This window comes from Melanostigma gelatinosum (genome assembly GCF_949748355.1).
Source record: "Melanostigma gelatinosum genome assembly, chromosome: 16".
Classification (NCBI taxonomy): Eukaryota; Metazoa; Chordata; class Actinopteri; order Perciformes; family Zoarcidae; genus Melanostigma; species Melanostigma gelatinosum.
In genome coordinates, this window is record NC_136649.1 from 9,798,104 (window position 1) to 9,821,410 (window position 23,307).

Sequence of the window (23,307 nt, forward strand, 5' to 3'; positions counted from 1 at the left end):
CACACACCATCACCGCTGCCATCATGGCTGCATACCTATCTGCCATGTAAATCTGATGAAATCCTGACTGTGGTTGGAGATTAACACCCACTAATCATCAAAACTGAGTGGAGTCTCCCTCTGGCAAGTCAACCTTAGCCTGCCATCTGCCACACCGGCAGGCAACAGCCCTGTCATGTTCTGTTGATGATAATCTGTTCTCGCTTTCAAGAAGGAATATTTCAAATTGTAACAACGCTTTTATTGACATAAAAAACGCCGCGGTAAACATACGTACGTCATAAATGCTGCATGAGGCATGACATCGTTCCATGAAAAGGAAATTGGTTCGATTTTATTGCAGATTGTATTATTTATTATATATAGATATATCTATATATAAATATATAGATATAATAAATAAATGAATAAATAAATATAGGCATTAAGAGTGGATTACAACAAGAGTTTTTCTGGAGGTGAAACATTTCCAGCACTTTCCTCCTCCCTTTAAGCTCCGTCTCTCAAGTGACGAAGCAATTCAGTGCTCAGAGAAGGGAAACGGCCTGGATATGGTGCTGCCATGTTGTTCCCATTTCCTAAATCACCCTGAAAACACTGATGGTTCTTTCGGGTCCCACAGGACAAGATGTTATGCGCGCTGGATCTGAAATAAAAAGTGGGACATGAAGAGATACTCACTCTTAAAGACCTACTGTGGGGGTAACTGGAATGCTTTTTTTTCTTCTTTATTCTCCCAAATACACACGACTCTGCTTTGAGTTGTCCCATCCTGGAGCTAATCCAACCCACCCAGGATCTTTATGTGCCTTGTGTCTGTCCCAGGATTTTAAGTATCACAAGTTACCTACTGCTCCCTGGGTGCAGGGAAAAAGCGTTTTAAAAATGCATGCATATGCCAGGTGGAAATGTCACGGCTAAGAGCACTCCCTGTGCTAACAGAGGCTATTCGTGGGCCTCTCTTGGTTTATATACTTTCTTTTATTCAGCAGGGTTGCTGAGAACTTGGTGGTGTGCCGGTTGGCTTGGCCGTAAACGTGTCCGTTGTTTTATTCCTTTGCCTGGCGAGGTTCTTCAGTCTGAGCTCCTCTCTGAACTCATAGCCGAGGAGACTGGGTTCATGTGTGCAGAACTGAGCGTAGGCCTCCGCTAAGGCTCTGAACTGGGGTATGGTGAGCTCCGTCGGGCGTAGAATGGGGTCCACGTCTGCTTTCTCCATCATCTCCTGTGTCATCTCAACACGACACGCCTCAGGGAACAACTTTCTGAAAAGTGAGACGTGAAGAGATGATCGCACACGTTCCTCCACTCGGGTCACTTTGATATCTTGATGATCATGCAAGATTAATGGTGTTATCGAGTTTAAGCAGGAAGAAATTGTCCCTCAGCGATTATTTCAAATCTGTGAAGTTAATTGAAATCACACAAAAGGCTAGAGCTGCTCATGAATTGTTAATTTGTGCCATTAACATGCTCCACACTCAAGGACTGTAGATACTCACACGGACACAAAGTTATCCGACATTAAGACGGCAGCTATAATTTAAATGTTACACCTGTTTCTGAAATGCTCCGCGAAACATTCACTGTAGAAGGGTGATCATTTATTTCTAATGACATGTCCCTCTTTTCCAGTGTTCTTTCTCTGCAGGTTGGTGAGTAATAGCTGATTCCACACACTCCACAGTACAGATGCTTTGTAGGCGCTTCAGTGCTGGTGCCTCCTCTCCAATTTGGTTCCACTGCCGCCAACCCGCTGTAGTTACATAAAATATGCTGCCTCGTCTTCCTATGCCACCTCAATGACTCATAATTGCTGCTCTCTTCCGCACAACCAGTGTTCCTTTTGTTATGCGGGCCTACACACATACGTTCCTAGCAGGGGCGATGGGCAGCGTGCACATGCACGTGGGCGTGTGGGTTTGCCGCTCGTGGCTTTCAACAGAGCTCCGAGCGTGCTCCGACGCTTCAGACTTGTCCAGAGAACAGAAAGCCTCAAAGGTAGTGGCACTATTTGTCAGAGTGGTGTGTGTGTGTGTGTGTGTGTGTGTGTGTGTGACGGAGAAACGCAAATCAAAAAAACGTTCGAATTAATGATGAGCTCAAGACGCAGCTGGCAGAAAACAGGGAATAAAAAATGGAGAGAGAATGACAGATGAGACGAGATAAAAAAAGAGTGAGAGGAAAGAGAGCGCGGAGGCTTTGAAAGCGGCATCGAGTTGTATAACTGTGCTTACTCTACTCCTCTATGGCAGTGCTTCCTGCGGAACTGGAAAACGTTCCTGACGACTTTCTCCACCAGCTTGAAGGGCTGCTGGATCTGGGGCTGGACCAGAGGGGTGAAGTGAACTACTCCCACGTCCACCTACACACACACACACACAGACGGAGAGAGAGCAAGAGATATCTTAAAACTAGTTTGCAAAGAGCTCATGGCAATGAAGGAAGTGGCTGGAATAAGGAGCAGGTAGGAATGAGGAGAGAGGAGAATGCAAAGTGTGGCGTAAAACACTGGAGAGAAAAGGACGGCTGACAAATGGCAACAGAGATACAAAGCTGCACAAAGGGAGAGGTGACGGGATCAATACACCGGGATAAAAGAAAAGAGGAAAGGTTGAAAATAAGATGACGCAGCACGGCTGGCTGGCTGGCGAGCCGGTTCTAGTTGCCACAGTAACACCTGTGCGATGGACCATAGAAACTGAGCCCCCCCCCCCCCCCCCAGTCTCTCCTCATGGCCCTGCACCACCACTGAGTTTCTTAATACCTGCCTGACTCACTGTGGCACTCTCCTCTTCATCCCACTGTCTTGTTGTTTCCGCTACAGGGGACACCGATGCAGCATGAAGGCATATGGATCCAGTGATGGGTACGTGAGGCAGTCACACAGCTCATGTCCTGCTTCATGGGACACTCGGTGGACACGGGTACCAGGAATTAAGGTCTCCTCAGACCAAACGAGAATACTTTGTGCGGAAAGAAATCACAATAGAAATGTGAGCCCATCTGTCTTCATGAGCCATTCCACACTGAATGCTCATTTTTTGTAGTTTGCAGTGCAGCGCTTTTTTCTTTCTGCAGCCGTTTCGATTTCTGCGAATTACAGAATGCCGATAAAAACAAGGCAACCAATAAAGTGACTTTTGCTCACGTAAGCAATAGATTAGACCCACAGCCAATATTACCTTATTACCAGCAATGGCAGCCTATGAGCTCTTTGTCTTTGCTGAAGAAATCCACGGACCCCCGTAGCTATGATAAGCTGACCTTTATAAATTGACCGCTAGGCCTTGTATTGGCCAGGTATCACATGATAGTTAACACATTGGCTACATATAATGAATGATGAAAACCAGTGCAGCGAAAGTTTTCAGAACTCACACGTGTTACAATAACATGCTTCAGAGGAAAGGCGGCCACATTGTAGCTTTTCTAAACAGTATTGTACATTTTGAATAGCAAACACATCTCCAGTGTGTAGAGATGAGTTTGGGTTTATTATAGCAAATACAACTCATGACTCAATGGTTGTGAGACGGTGGCACGGAGGGAACGGGAATAATCTCGTCGGCTTTGTTTATGAAAGGTTTGAACGTGAAGAATTCCACATTTTCCTTTCAATTCCTTTGTTTTTGTCCCCGGTGAAAAAAGACCTTAATTCTATTATAACTGCTTTAACTCCTTGAGAAAGTAATGGCAAAACAACAAACTGCTAATCTACAGCCTATCAAAAATAACATGGCCAACGACTGAAGTACCCATTGAGGTCCAAGTACCCCTGGTTGTAAATCAGTGAACTGCAGTAGAGGACCTGTGGTGGTGGTGGTGGTAACCTTAGCTGCTGCTCCTCACGAGCTGCTGACTCCCAATCCTTCCGGTGTCAGCCCTAAGCTGACTTGACACTGTTGAAGTAACTGTGCCAGACTTAGCAGAGCCGAACTCTCGTTCTCAGATCACTCTACTTTCAGGCACATATACATCCACATGTTCCCTCGTCACTCTATTTGCTAGTTCCCCTCAAAAGGATCATCTACCGACTTTATCTTCTGAGCACTGTGATGGGATCAAAAGAACTAAAATACATTCAAAGACATTCAGGTGTCTTCCCACAAGCCCTAAAAACTGCAGTTATTAAACCGCTCCTAAAGAAGGTTAGTTTAGACTCCGCAACGATGAAAAATGATAGGCCAATACCAAACCTCCCATTTTTAAGTAAAATAATTGAAAAAGCGGTTTTCCAACAGCTGACCAACTTCTTGGCCGTAAATAACTGCTTTGATGTTTTCCAGTCAGGCTTTCGACAGCACCACAGCACTGAAACTGCTCTTGTTAAGGTTTTCAACGACATCCACTTAAACATAGACAATGGCAGAAGTTCAGTGTGTTACTGGATCTCAGTGCTGCATTCGACACGGTCGACCATGCCATACTCCTAGAAAGACTAAAAATCTGGGTGGGACTCTCTGGCACAGCACTTAACTGGTTTGAATCCTACTTGAAGGACCGAGAATACTTTCTGTCTGTAGCTGATTACACATCAGAGCTGACTAAAATGACATGTGGTGTTCCACAAGGTTCAATACTGGGGCCTATTCTGTTCAACATCTACATGCTTCCACTTGCTCAGATTATGGAAAACAACAAAGTGTGTTATCATAATTATGCAGACGACACACAAATCTACATAACTATGTCACCAGGGGACTATAATACCATACAAGGGCTGGGTAACTGCATTGAACAAATCAACAACTGGATGTGCCAGAATTTTCTTCAATTAAACAAAGATAAAACAGAAGTAATTGTTTTTGGTACCAATGACGAACAATTGAAAATCACCGCTCAGCTTCAATCACTGATGTTAAAACCCACATACCAAAGCCAGAAATCTAGGTGTAGTTATGGATTCAGACCTCAACCTGAACAGCCATATCAAGACAATTACAAAATCAGCCTACTATCACCTGAAGAATATATCAAGGATTAGAGGACTTATGTCTCAACAGGATTTGGAAAAACTTGTCCACGCATTTATCTTCAGCAGACTGGACGACTGTAACGGTGTGTTTACAGGTCTCTGTAAAAAATCTGTCAGAAAGCTGCAGCTGATTCAGAACGCTGCAGCTCGAGTCCTCACTAAGACCAGGAGGGTGGATCATATCACCCCAGTTCTGATGTCTTTGCACTGGCTTCCTGTCCAACAAAGAATTGACTTTAAAATCCTACTGTTGGTTTACAAAGCACTGAATGGTTTAGGGCCAAAATACATCTCTGATCTGCTGCTACCTTATGAACCATCCCGACCCCTCAGGTCGTCTGGGACCGGTCTACTTTCTGTTCCCAGAGTCAGAACTAAACATGGAGAAGCAGCGTTCAGTTTTTCTGCTCCACATATCTGGAACAAAGTCCCAGAAAGCTGCAGGTCTGCTGAGACCCTCAGCTCATTTAAATCAAGATTGAAGACCTTTCTGTTTGCTGCTGCCTTTAATTGAACCACATTCAATTCATATATTAATCAATTTCCTGCATTTCTGCATTTTACTACTGTATTTTATTTCTTGCACTGTTCTTAATGGCTGTTAAATCTCCTTTTCTTTTGCCTATGTTTTGATGCTTTTAATGGTTTTAAAAGGACTGCACAATATGTCGCCATTTCCTCCGGGACCGAGTTCGTGCAAGGCGTACACTATAAAACGCAGATCGGCAGAGATCTTTTCCAGACGTGGTTTGTGTGCGAGTAATTGCAGAATTGCGGCAGTGTATGGTTGATTGCGTGCAGCGTAATGTCTCAGGGAGACATCGATTATTGTTTCAATGTATGTTTTAAATCTCCTTTACTTTTGCCTTTATGCTTTTAATGGTTTCATGTGAAGCACTTTGAATTACCTTGTTGTTGAAATGTGCTATACAAATAAACTTGCCTTGCCTTACCCTCTCCCATCCCTTTTCTTTACACAGGTGGCTGGAAGAATCGTACATACAAAGCAGATGGAGATTGGAAATGTCATCATTTGACCAAACCATCATATTTAGCAGTGAATCATTACCACTAATCAGGCTTCTACATTAGACTGTTACGTAAGGATCAATACTCAAGCTCGTGAAAATGATTGCTCGGGCTCTCTAAATCCGGATAATTTGATCAGCTTTAGAAAAGAGTTTAAACATTTACATAGACTTTGAATCTGCTTCCCTCCTTATGTAAGTCACACTGAATAATCTGATAAAGCGACACTTTGCATATCACTGTGAAAAGAAGGTATTATAGATTCCCCTGGTAGAGAGAAAAGGGCAAAATATAAAGGAGGTCTCTATCGAAAAATCCCACGTCTGCTCTTGTCTGCAACTCAAGACCTTTGCTGGCCCACTTCGGTACAATAGTCATACATCTTACTTGTGAGTTACCATATTCCATGTGTTTGACCTTCAGCACTCTATTACTCCAGCTTTGCCCTGCGGTTCTCCAGCTCCTCCTTTCCCCATTTCCACCTCCAACGTCTCTTTTCTTGGCGAGTTCTCGCCCAATGGTGTGTGAGCACTAATTTGTCATGTCCCTCTCAGCGCAACCGTGACGAGACGGCAGGGGCCCCGGGGGCACCAGCCACCGTGCTATACCTGAACCACCAATACTTGCGCTTACATAATGGCAGGACCTGAGAAAAAGCAAGGGGGGGTGGAAGAAGGCTAAATACAGCCAGGGAATCTGCAAAAAGGGGGGGGGGGAGAGCTGCATTAATCATGACAATACCTTGAGAAGACGACCTCCATTACATCAGTGGAGGGAGACAGCCTCTTGGAGAGGAGAAGGCAGCAGTCAATGCCGCTGAATATACTAGGCTGATGTTGCTGGAGGGGTTTGGGGAGGAAGGGCTTTGGCCCAGTGTATTTCCCATGAAATCGCCCATGGCATGCACACAGGACACGCAAGCCCCGTAGCCCAAGTCTTTGACAAGATCAGCTCCTCGGAGAGACTCTTTCGTCAAAGCAAAGCTTGAACTTTGCCCAAACACGTGACGTTCATACATTCAACGTTGTTCGCCTGGGAGTCGGTCTTAATGAAGTCAGCTGAAGAGACTCGTTAAATCAAGCCAATGTCGGTAAATTTGCAACATGTCACAAAGTGTTTTGCCTCGGACAGGTTTACACGTATTATCTGTGGTGAAACTGGACCCGGGTCCTGCTCCACAACAAGATTGCATTGACAGCGACATCACAGCTATCACACAAACACCTTGCATCTCTGCTGTGTGAACAGACCGCCTTAGCAAGACGATAGAGCACGAAAAAAAAACCAATTACGCAAGGGAGGACATAAAAGGGGAAAATGCAAATTGCACGATAAAAGCCCATCGTGTGGGAGAAAGGAGCCTAGCTGGCCCGGCTGTGCCTCAGAGCTATGCTGCTAAAAGGCTAAAGAGGTCTGCTGTGAGGTGACAAAATAAAGGGGACCACGCTTATAATAGCCTGCAATATCTTCACACATCACCGCGTCACACATCTGCACTCACCGGGCTTATGTTAACTGCGTTTTGCTCTTCTCTCCTTCCATCTTTTTCTCTCCTTTTATCCACTCACTCCATGATCTATTTAGTTATTTATCTTACTCCCCACAGAACAGCACCGGCATCAGCACTTAGGATCTCATCGGCTACAAGGAGACAGGTCACACACGCCATGCTGTGGTGCGTCTGTGGAAAACTGGAATATTTCTCTCCGTACTGCAGCGGCATCCCTCAAGGAGCCCAGAGAATGTAGTGTTGAAGGTCCACACCAACATCATAATAATGTGGTGTGCATCCTCCCCCCACATGCTGGCCAGATCTAATTCTAAGAGAGGGTCTCTTCGGGGTAGTTTACAGGATAGAGAAAGCACAGGTACATATTAAACAAACAGATCAATAGCTAAACACATCAATTGCTACCAACCTATCTACACGTAGTGGCTCCACATCACTGTGGTCAATGGCTGCTCGTTATACTGTAACTGGGGGATAGGCTAAATCATTTCTCGCAGCTGGCTTCTTTTTTGCTGAATTGCCCATGCAGCAAAAGAATAGCAACACACATCTGCGTTTCCAAGGTTATCAGGTCTATTAGTCCCATCTGATTGTTTTTTTTTCTTCTCCCTCTCATTTTGTCCTCTTTGTCATTCATGAATCAAGGCCACCCTAGCCACTCCCTCCCTTGTTGTATGCCCTCTACAGAGCGGCGAGGGAAGACAGGGTAGCAGCTGTGAGTTTTGGGCTCCTACTGACTGATGCCTGACGAAGACGATGCCCCAGGGAGGGTCAGTTTGGGCATGGCCGGGTACACATGCTCCTCTGGGCCAACACATGCCCAAACAAAGCTTCGTTCGACGCAACTCGGACCGGCTCGTCTGGTCAACATGGGAGCAGATTTGTCTTCTGTCTTAATCAGATTTCCCATCCCTGTCGTGTTGTGGGGCTATGTTTGGGAATCGTAATCTAGACTTTGCATCTTGGCCGTTCCTTATCTTTTAAAAACAGAAGTGTTGCATTACAAGTAGCTCAATGCTGCTCAGTAACGTATTTATTATAATTGAGTTAGTTTACACAGCAAAAAAAATTGTCTCCATCCTTATAAGAGTCTTAAGAAAGAAATAATGTTGCTCTTTATACTCTCTACCTGTTCAGGCAACAAACACCATTCTGCCAAACGTCGTGCATATTATGAATAATGTTGCCGGTTCTGTCATTCCTCCATCACGGGAATGAGAACATCACATTTTGTAATTACATAACCTCTTAATACTGTTCTTTTCACAAAATCTATTTGGTTAAATGAAGAATATTCACAATAGAAACGGTAAAAAACATTAACACAACTTTTAAATTTAGCTTATGTTTAATTGGTAGGCTAGTGTGGCGATAGTCACTGCTTGGTTTGGTAACATAGATGGCAAACAGTAAAAATAGAAAAATAAAATAAATGACTACATTTTAGGTATCCCACCCTGGAATAATGTGTAAACAACAATGCCTAAACAATTACTGTCATAGGAACTATTTCTTTGGGGGAAGTTTTCATTATTACAGAGAATTCTGGGGATTCTGGAGAGTAGCTTGGACAAAACGCGCCGAGCATACACACATTTAGAGGCGAGTAAGGTGAGATTGTTGTATTTTAGACAGAAGTAGTTCTTCTTCGCCAGTGTTAATTAAAAGTAGCTAACAGTTCAGTTTGTCTGAAACGCGTAAACGTTTAGTTTGTTGTCATGGCGGATGTACAGTAGCAGTCCAGCGCAATACAGTCTCATTCAGCCGTTTTTAAAGTTGTTGAGGCAGAGACCGCTATTCTCCAGCACACACACACACACACACCGGCGAGGAGGGAGGGAGGGAGGGAGAGATACCGAGAGAGGGGGAGACAGAGAGAGAGGGGGGGGGGGGGGAGAGAGAGAGAGAGCGAGAGGGTGCCAGAGCGCTACGGTTATTTCTCCCAGGCTCCGGCCAAGCCTGTGTGGTCGACGGAGCAGGGATGTCCTCTCATACGCTGCCGCCGAGGACATGGACGGCTTGAATGGACCCGTGATCCGGGCTGAACCTTCCCCCTCACCAGCCTGCTGTCTGTCAGCGTGTGACTGTGTGTGTTTACAGGAATCACTGCGAACAACGTGACGCGTCCGCGCCAGCTCTGCACCAGCCGGGGTAAGGGATTATTTCAACATTGCTTTCTTCTTCTTCTTCTCCTCATTGGATCATAAAACAACAGCAAACAACTACATTAAGCGTCGAGATTATTCATTCAAAGCTGGAACGACCTGTTTATTTATCTGGTAAAGATCACAATGCGCCGGCTGGGAAGTCCCACTAGATAATAATAATAAAAAAGAACTGGTGAAGTTTAATTCTGGTGGCTGACAAAATTTCAGTAAACTGGTATTTTACCTTAAGATAACGTTGTGTGACTGTTAAAAAAAGGTAAACAGCAGTGACACTAAAGTGGTAGAATATACAGTAGTGGGGTGAGGGCACTGCAGCTTTAAGTCCACATAGCTATTGAGCATTGCAAATACCACAAACTCATTTCTCCCTCTCCAGTAACAGCTCTATGGGGCTCTGGTAATGAAAAGGAGAAGGCAGCACATAGATAATGCACACATGCGCAACAAGCTCAGTGTTTGTCTTACCTACTTTACAGTCAGCCAGAGCCAGCGCTCATCGCCCGGGCTTCGTGCTGCCCTTTGTTTCCAGCCAGAAAAAGTCTGCGCTTGTGTGAGGGTGAATGAGGGGAGGGTGAATGAGGGGAGAAAAGAAAGAGGGAGTGTGCGTGGGGGACCCACTCAGTTCCATTTCTCATTTCCGTCTCTCTCCTCCAGTCCGGTGGAGCCGCAGCTGAGGAGCTGGGGATTTGATTGGCAGCTGGTACACCACTGAGGACGGGGAAAGAGGCGGCTGGGCAGTGGGGTCGACGAGCCTGGCTGGCGCTGTGGGTGAATGCTGCCTGGCGAGGACAAGCGCTGAGGAGGCGGCGGCATCAACTCGAAAAGGAGCATGGCATCCACGGGCATGCAGATATTTGGATTTGTCCTAGCGCTGTTGGGCATCATGGGCGCTATGGTGGCCACGCTGCTGCCCAACTGGAAGGTCAGCGCAGATGTGGGCTCAAACATCATCACGGCAATTTCCCAGATGCAGGGTCTGTGGATGGACTGCACATGGTACAGCACAGGCATGTTCAGTTGCACACTTAAGTATTCAGTGCTTTCCCTACCTGCGTACTTGCAGACTGCCCGCACCACCATGGTGCTCTGCTGCGTAATGGCTGCCATGGGCCTCTGCCTGGCATCCCTGGGACTAAAATGCACGCGTTGGGGAGGCGGACGGCGTTCCAAGCGGCACGCTGCGATTGCCAGCGGCGGCTGCTTTGTCGCGGCCGGCTTCCTGTGTCTGGTGCCCGCTTCCTGGTTTACCAACGAGGTCATCACCAACTTCCTGGACTCCAATGTGCCCGAGAGCAATAAGTTTGAGCCTGGGGGTGCCGTGTACGTAGCCTTCGTTTCGGCAGGATTCCTCTTCGTCGGGGGGTCCATCTTCTGTATGTCCTGCTCGGGTAAAAGGCATGGCCCCCAAGACCTGATCCTGCTCCCTCCCCCAGACAAACTGCTCCTCCAGCAGCAGCAGCAGCAGCAACAGCTGCTCCAGCAGGAGCTCCAGCACCAGTACTGCTCTCTCTCCCCATTAGACAACAAGACTGGCTACAGCCTGCAGGACTATGTGTAATAACGTAGCGGCTAAAAAGGAGACGAGCCTGAGGAGGAGAACCATCGCGGCTTACGCTACACACTCGACTCCACTCCAGATGGAGGTGGAGGAAAAATGAGAGAGGAGGGCAACAACTTTGAATTCATTGTCCCTTCCCCTCTTTCTTGCTCTTCTTCCTTTTTGTCTTTTGCAAGCACAAGCAGTGGAGGTATTCCCTAAGCATCGCCGTGGAACAAACTGTGAATGTGTAAGGAGCCAGGGTAAGGTGCTGCAGCATGGAAGGAAGCCGCTAACCAAATGCAGACATCCTTCATCAGTGAATCACAGAAAGAGTTCCCTGGGGAATGGATTAAGCAAATAAGGAAGCTTTTACGTGTCGATTTTTTTCCTCCCCCTCGCCAAAGGTTTGAATTGAAAGAAAAAAAGCAATCATTTAGCTGCTATTTACAATCGTCTGTGGTACCTTCTCAATTGACAAAACAGGCAATATAATGCCCGAGACACCTTTCCATAGCAAGCCATTGCACTTTCCCGTATACCTATCCACTAGAATGCAACGAGGAATTGATCGAAATAGTAATATTTTTGTTAGCTACTAGAATGATGTTGATATTTTTGCCTCTAAAGCATGCGGTGCGGAGCCTGTCTGTGTGTTGATACAGCGGCATGCCTGGTAAAAAAAAAAGAAAAAAAAAGACTGAGACATAGCCACAAAATGCCTGTGCCTGAAAAGCTGTAGAAGCATTACCCCTGTTCTATGTAACTGTTCAAAGAGGACTGCCAGGAGGAGCAACTGTGGACGGCCAGGCTGCGTTTGAGACACAAAACGCAGACAAACAGTTGCCTGCTTCTCTCTCTGCGGGTGAATATATACGAGAGAGATGGAGAGAAATTGATAGAGAGCGAGCAGAGTGGACTATCTGACGTGCTGGTTTTTTTGTTTTCTTGTATTTCCATCAAGACAAAAACACACTCCCACACGCCCTCAGACATGCACACCCACACGCTTGCGCTTGTGTGTGTGTGTGTGTGTGTGTGTGTGTGTGTACACAGTAAACACTCGCCGGCTTTTTGCATGTGCTTCATGTCACTCCTGTCATCCTCCTCCGCACTGCCATGGAAACGGAATTTGGCATTCAAATATTCGTATTGTCTGGGGCTGTGTGCACGTCAGTCAGTGATTTTAAGTTGTTTAAAAGGGGGGGGGGCATCTTTTTGTCCCCTAGGCATGGATCCAGAAGCTTTAATCACAGCCGTTGCTCACACTAATCCCCTTTATTAGCCTGTTGCATGGTCAAGAGTTTTTTTTTTCTTTTTTTCTGCGCTTGCCCACTGCGATAGTGTCTTATACCAATGCGAGCAGTCTCGCAGGGATGAGCGGCTGTTTAATGGTGCAGCGCGCAGAGGGGGCGAAGACGAGGCAGGAAAAAGGAGACGCTTCTCGAGCCGCGGTCCACTGGGTAGAGCTGTTGTGGCAGGCGGCTAAAAAAGGTTTGAGTCATTCTCCATATGTGACTTGTTTTCCAAGTGCGTCAGCAGTGCGCATATGCTCCCAGTCTGCACCTGCAGAAGGTCTCAGTGTCTTAAATTGCAGCCACCTCCCCCCCCCCACACGCTCCCTCTGTCCTGTTTGTGTCTCATCTATGTCACATGGATGTGATCTCCAACAAGAGAAAGCTAATGCATGTTGAAAGCCCGCACCCCAACACACCTTCAGACAGTAGTGTGTCTGAGGGACATCTTGAGGTTTTCATGCGTGAGACAGGCCTCTGGCAGTGATGTATAGAGTTGCACATTCTCTCCTTCTCTCTCATAAACATGCAGCCTCCTGGGGGTGGAGAGCAGATGGCTAAGCCCAGCTCGCCACCTGCAGGCTGCTGCCGGCACGCCACGGGCCTTCTCTGCGGGCACCATAACCAATGCAATAAACAAAGAAGAATGTGCCATGACATCAACTAATACCGACACGTTATGTGTTTTGAGAATGTGCCAAATCTTTTCCTGATGACACATTTGTAATACTATCTGGAGTTCTTTCTGTTTTTATTGAGTTGTTTGTACGTGAATTATACATCAGCAAATGTTTTTATGGATTTGTGATTTGTTCTGCCAGACTAAGTCTCAAGTCAACTAGATGCGTGTGTACAGTCCAGTGCAGCTTTCGAGGGTTATTTTAAATCCTCTTTGTTCTTAATTTCCCAAAGCACAGCGAGACTTTACAGGGATGACAGTTTTCATTGAAAAGACATGAGTGTTGGTGTTTTGTTTTTTAAATGCTTTTCTTTTGTTGTCGTTTTTTGTTTCATGAATTCTGGTTCACTTTAAGTCTGTGACAACTGTACCCAAGTATCTAGGTGTTCAAGGTGTTGTTTCGTTCACTGAGGGATCAGGATTCCCTCGGGTTGTTTCAATATAAAATACAATACCATGTTCATAACCATATCTTCTTTATAAGAAGACTACTCAATGCACTTTTACTTGTGTTACTTTATTTGACAGCAGTTTGTTTCAAACGGCTGAGCATTCCAAGCTCCCTGGACCGGTACAAACGCACGTAAGAAAAGGGGAACGGTTTATCTGATGATCAGCAACTAAATAGGAGCGAGAGATTCCTCTTTTTTTTTTCGTGGCTGTGCAGTTGGATCATCAGCACGCAATTTCATTAGCTTATAAATGGCCAAAGTGCAAAGTGACTAGGTCCTAAAAGTCGAAAGAGTTACAACTCTGCTGCATACACTGTACCAAGTCATTGATTTATAATTTTGATAACTGCAGCTTATTTTTGTGGATGCTTTAGCACTTCTTACTTTGCCAGAGCATATTTGTGATGATTAATAGTTCACAAGTTCTGATACAGTGGTCTCAATGTGCTTGTGCAAGTAGTTCTATTTTTTACCAATAAAACTATTTTGTGAAAGCAACACGCGTTATTGTATGTCGTCTGCGTGCGAGTCCCGTGAGCTTGTATGTGTCGGGGTGATGAGGACGGAGATAGCTTTCGTCCTCCTGCCAAATCTACAGCCTGTTGGACAGAACAGGCTGTGCCGAGCGCAGCAGACAGGCTGCTCAGGAATAACGCAGTCCAACTCAAACGCACGCACGTAAAAAGATTCATTTGTGGAAATGGGGGGAAAGGAATTCTTCCTGTAATGCCACACCCAGCTCGTGACACCCAGCTCGTGACACCCAGCTAGTGACACCCAGCTAGTGACACCCAGCTAGTAACAACACATTGATGTGTAGAAATTAAAAAACAGTGTATCAAATAGTTTTTTTCCACCAGAGAGAACTGACAAGAGCTGAAAAGATCCGTCAACTGTTTTGACTGTCAACTAATAGTTTCAGTCATTCACTGGTTCCAACTACTTAGTAATTATGAGGATAAGTTGCTTTTCTCATATGTAATTATGAATTGAATGTCTTTGGGTTTGAGCTGAATATCCTGACATTTTCCACTTGATTGGTCATGAAACTAATAATTCATAATAATAATAATAAATACTTGTAGCCCTACTGACATATTTATTCTTCAGCGGTACAATGTCCCGCTCAGTACATCTTAGTCTTAGGTCAAATCTTTAGCAACTAAATTCAAGTGATTTCTATCAAAATAGTTGTTAAAAATGTGATGTGTTTACATGAAACATGCATTGAGGCTGAAATATTGTTATTCTGAGAAATTAAACTCTCAAATCAGTATTGGCCTTGAACATGCAGTTAGGCTTTTATCCATGAAATAAAGAAACGGAACACCAAAGAAATTATATATGAAAAAGACAATCTTAAATTTTGAGACAATATTCTGAAAGTGTGTTCTTCGACCGTGCCAAAAAAACAAACGTTTGCACAACTTCCTGAATGAAGACGTCTTCAGTCTTAAGCAGCGCTCGTTTCACATCAGAATACTGTAATACTTTAATGTCTTTGTCATACACTGTAGCCTGTACACTACACCTGGTGAGTCTGGGCTCTCATTACAGCTGATCGGAGAGAAAATGTGCTTTCCTGAAACAAACATGGCTCCCTCTCATCCTCCCACTCCTCTTGGTTATGCAGCAAGAGTGCAGATCAAATAACCGCTCCTCTCGTGGGGAAACGCTAATAAGATCTGCTCCTCTGTGTATTTAACCTATTTCCCATCAAAGGCTTTCACCCCGACTTGCCGCGATGACAGATCTGGAATGTGAAAGGGAGGTGAGCGCTTGTCGATTTGAGGAAGGGGTTAATTGCACGTCGGGCTTTCCCTTTTGAACTTCACTGCCACGTCAAATCCACAGATTACTTTATTGACCGGCAAATAACCTTTCCAAAGATCAACCTCGAGACAAAAAGAGACGCCGGCGACAATGAAGCGACGACTGCACACAAGAGGTCAACGCACTCCACTGGTCACAAAGAGCGAGGCGGATATTAGAGCACGTTAAGGAACCACAAACTCCATCAGCGATCGCCAACAAATCGGCCCAGTATTGCCACCGTACCTCACGTGTAGCTCTTTGTTGTGGACGGCCGTTGCGCTCGTGAGGAGATATAATGTGGTCATCAACACTGGGGGAGAGTGACCTTCCTTTTGTTGCTTTCCTCTGGTCACAGGGCTCGTGTGAGGTTTGGGGGAATGATTGCGAACTTGGCTGAGCAGTTAACTGCTGAGGAAGGCAGTAAACGCTATGGAGATGACAAAGGAGCGCTTGTAGGAAAACAATACACTCCGACAGTTCAAAGGAAGCCCTTTAATATTTCAGCTTTGAGCAGCACGGGGCGGCACGCACGGCTGGGAGCATTCAGTAAGCTGAAGGTGAGGGAGGCTGAATGATGGGAAGGTGCGAGGACACATGAGGCTTTTTCAAACTATACATCTGTCTTGATGAAAACAATCAGAGGAGAGATTATTGTGAGAGTGCACAAACACAATAACAAGCTAAGGCCTACTTCTAAATGCGTAGAAATGCATAGCAGTATTCCTCGACAATACCCACATGTTCTCTTGGCGTGCTTACTAACTAAACAGAGCTGAATTTGCTAAACTGTGAACGCTGACTGAGCAAACCCGGCACAGTTCCTCGTTAGGCGGAGCAATAGATCTCTGGAGATGTTCACAAGCCAACTCTGCATTTTGTTTAAGGAGACAGGAGGAGGAAGAGTATTTTTTAATATATATATAATTTTTAGCTTTTCTTTACCGTGGGCCTGTGATGTATTGAGACCAAGCCTTGGGGGCATTTACCGTGCCGGTACGAGTCATTGAAATAACTTTGCCCGATCCTCCCGATAGCGCGTTTGACCCCGTTTGCGAGGTAGGAATAGGCTTAGATGAATGGTGTGCGAGTAGAACACGTGGCGGGAGGTGAGAAAGCAGCGCAGCCCCTCTGAGCCGACTCTTAACTCTTACTGGGCCACTTCCGATATCCGTCACTGAACCTGCCACTGCATTACACTGGACTGAGGTGGGTCACATTCAAACACTGAAAAACCCCTGAATACAAAGGGATATATACTCATTTGGATCCTTGAAAAGTACGACAGCTGCTGACACCTAAGCCATTGAAATTTTTTTTTAAAAGGACATTAAAATAATCAATTTCTGAATGCAAAGATGTACTGTATGTATCCGCTGTACTGCCAAAGTCTCCCTCACAACTGCCAGCCACAATGGATCCTCAATGCAGCATGAACAAATTCAATTTAGGCTCCGCTCATCTGGCCTGTGGTCTTGGTCGACGATTGTGTACAAGACGAACATCTGTAGGGCTCTCCTCCTGCGATGGCTGGGTTAGTTGGTGGTTGATGGCTGACAGGTTTACTTTAATCACATTCTGCCATGGAGGCAGAAAGGCAGGGGAAGAGTGATGAGCAAGTCAAGATGCACTCTTTACTCTTTGCAAATCAGCTACTTTCTATGTAAAGAGGCAGTGAAGATGAAATTGGATGACTGAATGCCCTTATAGAGGATGCAGTTGCTTGAAGGCAGCGTGCACTCCAACACTCCTTAACCCTTCACCAGAATAAAAATTAGAAATGCGTATAATGACTAAAGCGACAGCGGAGAAGCCCATTATTTGTCTCAGTTTAGTTCCTTTACGACACCTTTTAGATATATGTATAGCTGTGAACGACAGAAGCAATTTAAAGACGCCTCGGTCTGTCTGTCTGTGGGAATTAACGGGAGGCGAGTGACTAATAAGGAAAGGGAGGCAGGTGTGATCTGCAGCAGCAGGACAGACCAAGGGGACGGAGAGCCTCGGGGAACGCCATCAAAGCAGCCAATCGCCGCTCTCAGAAACCTTCCAAGGACAATCTCAGTCAGTCAATGTGACACAAGAGAGGTGCAGGCCGGGGGCGAGAAGAACAAGACGGAGAGATTAAACTGAAAGGAAAAGAGCCTATCCGCCCACCATCAATACGGGCCCCGGCAGCTGCTGATTTTAAAATGGATTCAACATTTCCCTTCTCATTATCCTATTAGCCTGCACCGGCCAGCTCCTATAGGTTCAAATCAACCGACCAATCCCGCCCGTACTAAAGCTATTTTCGGTTCAGTAATTTCATTGCTTTTTGTCCGTGGCTCGCTGTGTGTTTGATTACGCTGTATTCAACCGCTTGAAATGTTGTTCATATTCCACTAATTGCAATATGTGTAGTATAGCACCTGCTGCTGCATCTTTTATTTACTGCAGTGTAAAGAGAGTTGTCATTGGTGGGAGGGCATTTTCACAGAAATGTGCAGGAATAGCTTATCAATACGTGACTGGGTGGACCTGTTCCAGGATGGCCATGACTCACTCGCTCCCTCGCAGCACAACAGAGAGCCTCAGGTTTAGGCACGGCATGCCGAAAGCAGACAAAGACGATGCCCAGTTGTGCTTCAATTTGTCGTCATTAACACAATCAGTGATCCCCAAGCTTCAGTGGGAACAAGACAATACAAACAATTAGATCACTGAGCTGATTTATTGGCTATAGGCATGAGGCACAGTCACACACACAGACACACACACACACACACACCGGAAAAGCACACGTGTTGCAGTACCCAAGGGAGGAGAGAGAGAGAATTTTTATATTTGGAAGTGTTACGCCTCTATTATGATTAACTTCTGACCACAAAGGGGTTGTATTTAGCCATTTTGACAAGTATTATATCACGTCTGCATTTTCACTAGACCACTATGAGCAGTGTCCAGTATCAACACCCAAGAAGAGTATTTATGCTGTGACAATATTCTTCTGTATTTCCTATATCTCTGTATGCATTCTGACAATATGTAGGTCAGCTTTGCAGACAAACCACTGCTTTAGAACTCTATATTGCTGTGTGTCACAACCCCCCCCCCCCCCCCCCCCACCACCAGCCTTTAATGTTGTCCCATAGCTCAGGCAGGACATTTTCAGTGTTCATGCAATTTTGTGGAATTACGCCGGTGTGCACCAGTAAACAATACGGAGCCATAGAGCGTTTTATGAATTATACTACATGACGTAATAGTAAAAAAAGGGGCCCTGCACAATGCAGAGAGTATGATAGCATTAATATACTCGGTGCGCTTTCTGGTCTTTTATGGGACTCCAGCAGCAGGAGGCCTGCTCATCAAGCAGCCATCATCTCTCCTAATGATATTAATTTGACCAAGTGCCCATTAAAACATTGAGTGGGGATAGCTGGTCTGTGTGCGCATGTGGGAGGCGCCGATTCATCTGCAGTGCATGCACGCCCACGCACCGAGAGTCCACTCTGTACATGTTTGTACATACTACATGCATACTAACACGCACACACACACACACACACGTGTGCACATTTCCAACACACACCAGCATGCTGAAACCCATTAAGCTGACATGCACATAAAAAAAGGACATTTGAGAGTAAAAAAAAACGCACAGAAAGGCAGCTGTGAGTGTGATGAAATAATTGTTGGGAGCCATCTCTTCTAAGAGAATGAACAATCAGCACTGGTCCCATTCACTCTGCGGCGTTTTACACACAAGAGATTAAATATGTACCCATAGCGGGTCTCCTAAAGAGCCGTGGTATCTCTGACATCAAGCTAACACCTATCCTTTAATTCAGGAACAGAACAACACGGTTTCATTTGTACAAAGATGTAAGAGAGCTCCTCAGAGTCGTGTGTCTGTAATCTCAAAATCGATCTCAGAGGAGCAGTCTATTAACCAACACGGATGTTTCACATCATGCAGCAGTACTTATATTTTCTTAATGTACCCCCTTGCCCTACTATAAACTTTTGCATTCTCATGTTATGTAAGAGTGAACGTCTTTCTTTCACCACTGACACACGCACATGGGCTGAAAGATGCAGAGAGAGCGAGAGCGAGAGCGAGAGCGAGAGCGAGAGCGAGAGCGAGAGAGAGAGAAAATGTTCCTAAAAAAGAACTCTCATAATAAGGAGCAGTGTGATCGTGCCACATCTCAAATACCCACCAGGCATCATTACAACCCAGAAAGGGTCCAAAGACAGAACAGAGACAACACTGATTCAACACAGTCTTAATGAAGCCTTAAAGCAAGAGGAGATGGTGACATGATGAGGGACCAGACTAGGAGCAAAGCTTAGGAGATGCGAGGAGATTGAACCCGTATCCCACGAGAGGTTAAGAACTGTGAGGTAATAATGTGGCCATCTGCCAGCCACTGACTTAATACTGGTATTGCTGTTTTTTGACGTGGCAGAATTACATTTAGAGGTATTAAGAATCGTTATCAAAGTTTAATCCTACCTCTGGTTTCGGGACGAAGGCCCGTCCAGGGATGGAGAAGCAGTTGCGGACCGTGCAGAGATACTGAGCCATAATGGACAGACGGCTCCTCTGTTTGCTGCTTGTGCTCGCTGTCAACCTCTGGATGGAGAGGACAACAACCACAGATTAGTAATGATGAATTCCATAAGACCATGTTAATTCTCGAGTTCATGTAACTGTTGCTTTAAGTGGTGACCAAACATGTCTGGCAAACATATTAGATAAAGAACAAAAACTGGAACGAAATTGCTTTAAAGCGTTTCCTAAGTATGTTTTGTTTTATGTGTCTAAATTAGGCAAGACAACAGCATCCTGACAAATGTACGGGCGGGAAAACTGAACCATGAAATACTGTTCACGCACCTCTGCGACCTCTTTCTGGAACGTTAGGGTGAGTCGGGTGCGTCCGTAGACGAAGGGCCCTGTTCTGTTGGCTATGTTCTCCAGCCACTTTATGATGAGGTGTGTTGAGACGCTGAATGGGAGATTCCCAATGATGTGGAGGTTTGGTGGATCTGTGGGGCCACATGTACACGGTTACATTCTACGGGATTACACGTGACCACCGCAACAGCTTGCATAAGTCACGATCTCACCTTCCTCCCACGGCTTCGAGACATTTTCTGGGAATCCTCGGTCCATTCTGTAGTTGAGTATGTCACCGTGGACAATCCTCAACTTCCCTGGTGCCGCCTCAGACAACAGCTGTGGAAATGGAAAGTTGTTCAGAAAAACTAAATAATCATCAGTCACTCTGCAGGGGGCTAATGATGCTGCGGATGATTGACTGGAGATTCTGAGGTGACGGTGTTGGAGCCTTTTCTGCCGAGTGACCATACGACCGTGATAACATTGTGCAAGAGCCTGTATTGTTGTGGCTGTTGGATTTACCTTCAGCCCTGGGATGAAGCGTGTATCCTTCTCCACCACAAGCACATCTGACACCCCGGCATTGAGTATGGAGCGGGTGAGACCGCCGGGACCAGGACCCACCTCACACACGTGGGCATCCCTCAAACTGCCCGCCTGACGCACGATTTTGTCTAAAAAGGTGAAAATTACATATTTTTGCATACACTGTGAATTAAATACTAATATCAAACACACACCATATGTGTAAATAGCACCTGCACTGCATCACTGATAATTATATTAAGGCTCAGGCTCTGCAAGGGCTGTAAACAATTGACTGGGTTCATTCGCATCGGGAGGAGATCTGCTCAACCTCGCCCATACAGAGAAGCCTGTTGGGTTCAATGCCTTGAAACAAGGCGATGTGGAGCTGTGCAATCAAGTGCACACACACAACACACACACACCGTTGTGCCCTCAGTGCCGACATAGCAACAAAGAACAGGAGCACGCAGGTGTTGGTGCACTGCAGATAGAGCGAAAGAAAGAGAAAGCATTGCTTTGGCAATGTAAAAGGCAAGGCAAGTTTATTTATATAGCACATTTCAACAACAAGGTAATTCAAAGTGCTTCACATAAAACCATTAAAAGCATCAAAACACAAGGCAAAAGAAAAGGAGATTTCAAAAACAATAAAAAAACAGTGTAAGAAATAAAATGCAGTAGTAAAATGCAGAAATGCAGGAAATTGATTAATATATGAATTGAACGTGGTTCAATTAAAGGCAGCAGCAAACAGAAAGGTCTTCAATCTTGATTTAAATGAGCTGAGGGTCTCATGTAAAACATGTATTTTCCCCCCCAGGCCAATAAAATAACTGAATTGAACGGAGGAGTGAGACGGGCTAACCTGTTAGTCTCAAATCCAACAGAAAGTTCTGGGACAGATGTTTCTCAGCTCGCAGGTTGTACAGCTTTATGAGCTCGCCTACAGTCGGCAAGGGAGGCAGACGGAAAAACGCCAGTTTCCCCGGGGCAGCCATCAGTCAGGTGAACACTGTGAAAAACAAAAACAAACAGAAGGTGAGGAAATACTATGAGTGATCAGCTTCCTCAGCAGCAAAGCGATTCAGAAGCCGAGAGCCATACAACTCCTGAAAAGGGCAACATGTGAGGCGCTAATGGTAATAATAACCTGTCAGTAGTAGTATTTGAAAGATGCCGTGAAAGGTCCGTTAGGCCAGGAGCGATCAGTTGAATCGCAGACAGGCAATGTGTTTAGGGGAAGGTATTTTGCTGTTTATAATAACCTTTAAATTCAGATGTATTAATGTTTTACCAAGAATACATTGCAAAGGACATAGTATGTGAAACAGCATGGTCTCCATCTGTACAGGTCGATTCTGGCAAAATTGTTATCAATTACTACTTCATCAGGTCATGGGATTGATCACTGCTCAGGCAGTGCTACAAGGTTGACTTTGAATGTTAGGGTATCTGATAATAAGATCTCGTGCACCACCTAGTGGTGCTGTAACAGAACACTAAACGACATAAAGACACAATCAGGTGTTTAGTGGAAGACCTTTTCTTTGTTGTTTCTACTTAACTAAGTCTGAACCAATCCTGACCACTTGTTTTATGAGATGCTGAACCGGACCCCAACCTGACCTAACCACAGAATGGGGGCAACACTATTCATAGTTTTACACAAAACCTGGACTACTGTTCCTTCACTCCACACTATGAAAACACGTGTTAGTTCATCTAGCTTACGGCAAAATGCCACTATGGCATCTGCTGCTACGGTAACATCAGTCAGGAGGAAGTGAAACAACCTTAAACTTGAACAATGAATTTTAAATGTATGTTTACAGTGCACAAAGTCAGACACGGTCATTAGCATTCCAGCTAATGTTAGCTTCTGGGTTCAAATGCTGTCAACAGAGCCCCGGGGAAGGCTGTGAATTCAAGCGGAACACGTCCTGTTGTTTCTTAGAAACAACCGCAATAAGACTGAGAGCACACTACAGACGGAGTATAAGAAGGACAGAAAGCTAAGAAAGCTTCGTCCACGTTTCTCACCGGTGCGGGTTTCCTCCAGAACGCTTCCCTATACGTCATTCCATTGCCGTCCGAGTATCCAATGAGCTCGCGAGAATTCTAATCTAAACCAATCAAATTTGAGAAGGCGGGGTTTTGCTTTGCCCTTGAAAAACAGTCTACTGTTGATGTAGTAATGCGTCAGAGCCGAAGGACGGCGCCAATTTAATGGTGATGGACTTTGTTTACAGTGAACCTACAAAACGCTGTATCGGTTGACGTCCTTAAATCATAAATCGTAGTGACTTACTTACTCATTATTTACTCTCATGTTGTTCCCTTTATAAATGCTGCAACCATGTGAAATGCAATGCCACATTGTAAACTCTGCTATCCATGAACAAAATGAAGAATACAGCTATTACTTAAT

At 45.2% G+C, this 23,307-nt stretch overlaps 2 protein-coding genes across 2 annotated transcripts; one reads left to right on the top strand and one right to left on the bottom strand.

The window, feature by feature from the left end:
* Positions 1-268: 268 nt before the first annotated feature.
* tfb1m (transcription factor B1, mitochondrial) lies at positions 269-22,940 on the bottom strand. The gene is made up of 8 exons (XM_079286491.1): positions 22,920-22,940; positions 21,745-21,891; positions 20,874-21,025; positions 20,579-20,687; positions 20,346-20,497; positions 19,962-20,081; positions 2,238-2,365; positions 269-1,265 (listed from the first exon to the last, which is right to left on the bottom strand). Exons 2-8 carry the CDS (start codon positions 21,875-21,877, stop codon positions 986-988), a joined length of 1,074 nt encoding a protein of 357 aa, XP_079142617.1. The 5' UTR covers positions 21,878-21,891; positions 22,920-22,940; the 3' UTR covers positions 269-985.
* LOC306790667 (claudin-20) lies at positions 10,515-11,821 on the top strand (the record flags this gene model as incomplete). Its single annotated transcript, XM_079287107.1, has 1 exon — positions 10,515-11,821. The coding sequence occupies one exon, from the start codon at positions 10,515-10,517 to the stop codon at positions 11,241-11,243; it is 729 nt and encodes a 242-aa protein (XP_079143233.1). The 3' UTR covers positions 11,244-11,821.
* Positions 22,941-23,307: the final 367 nt, after the last annotated feature.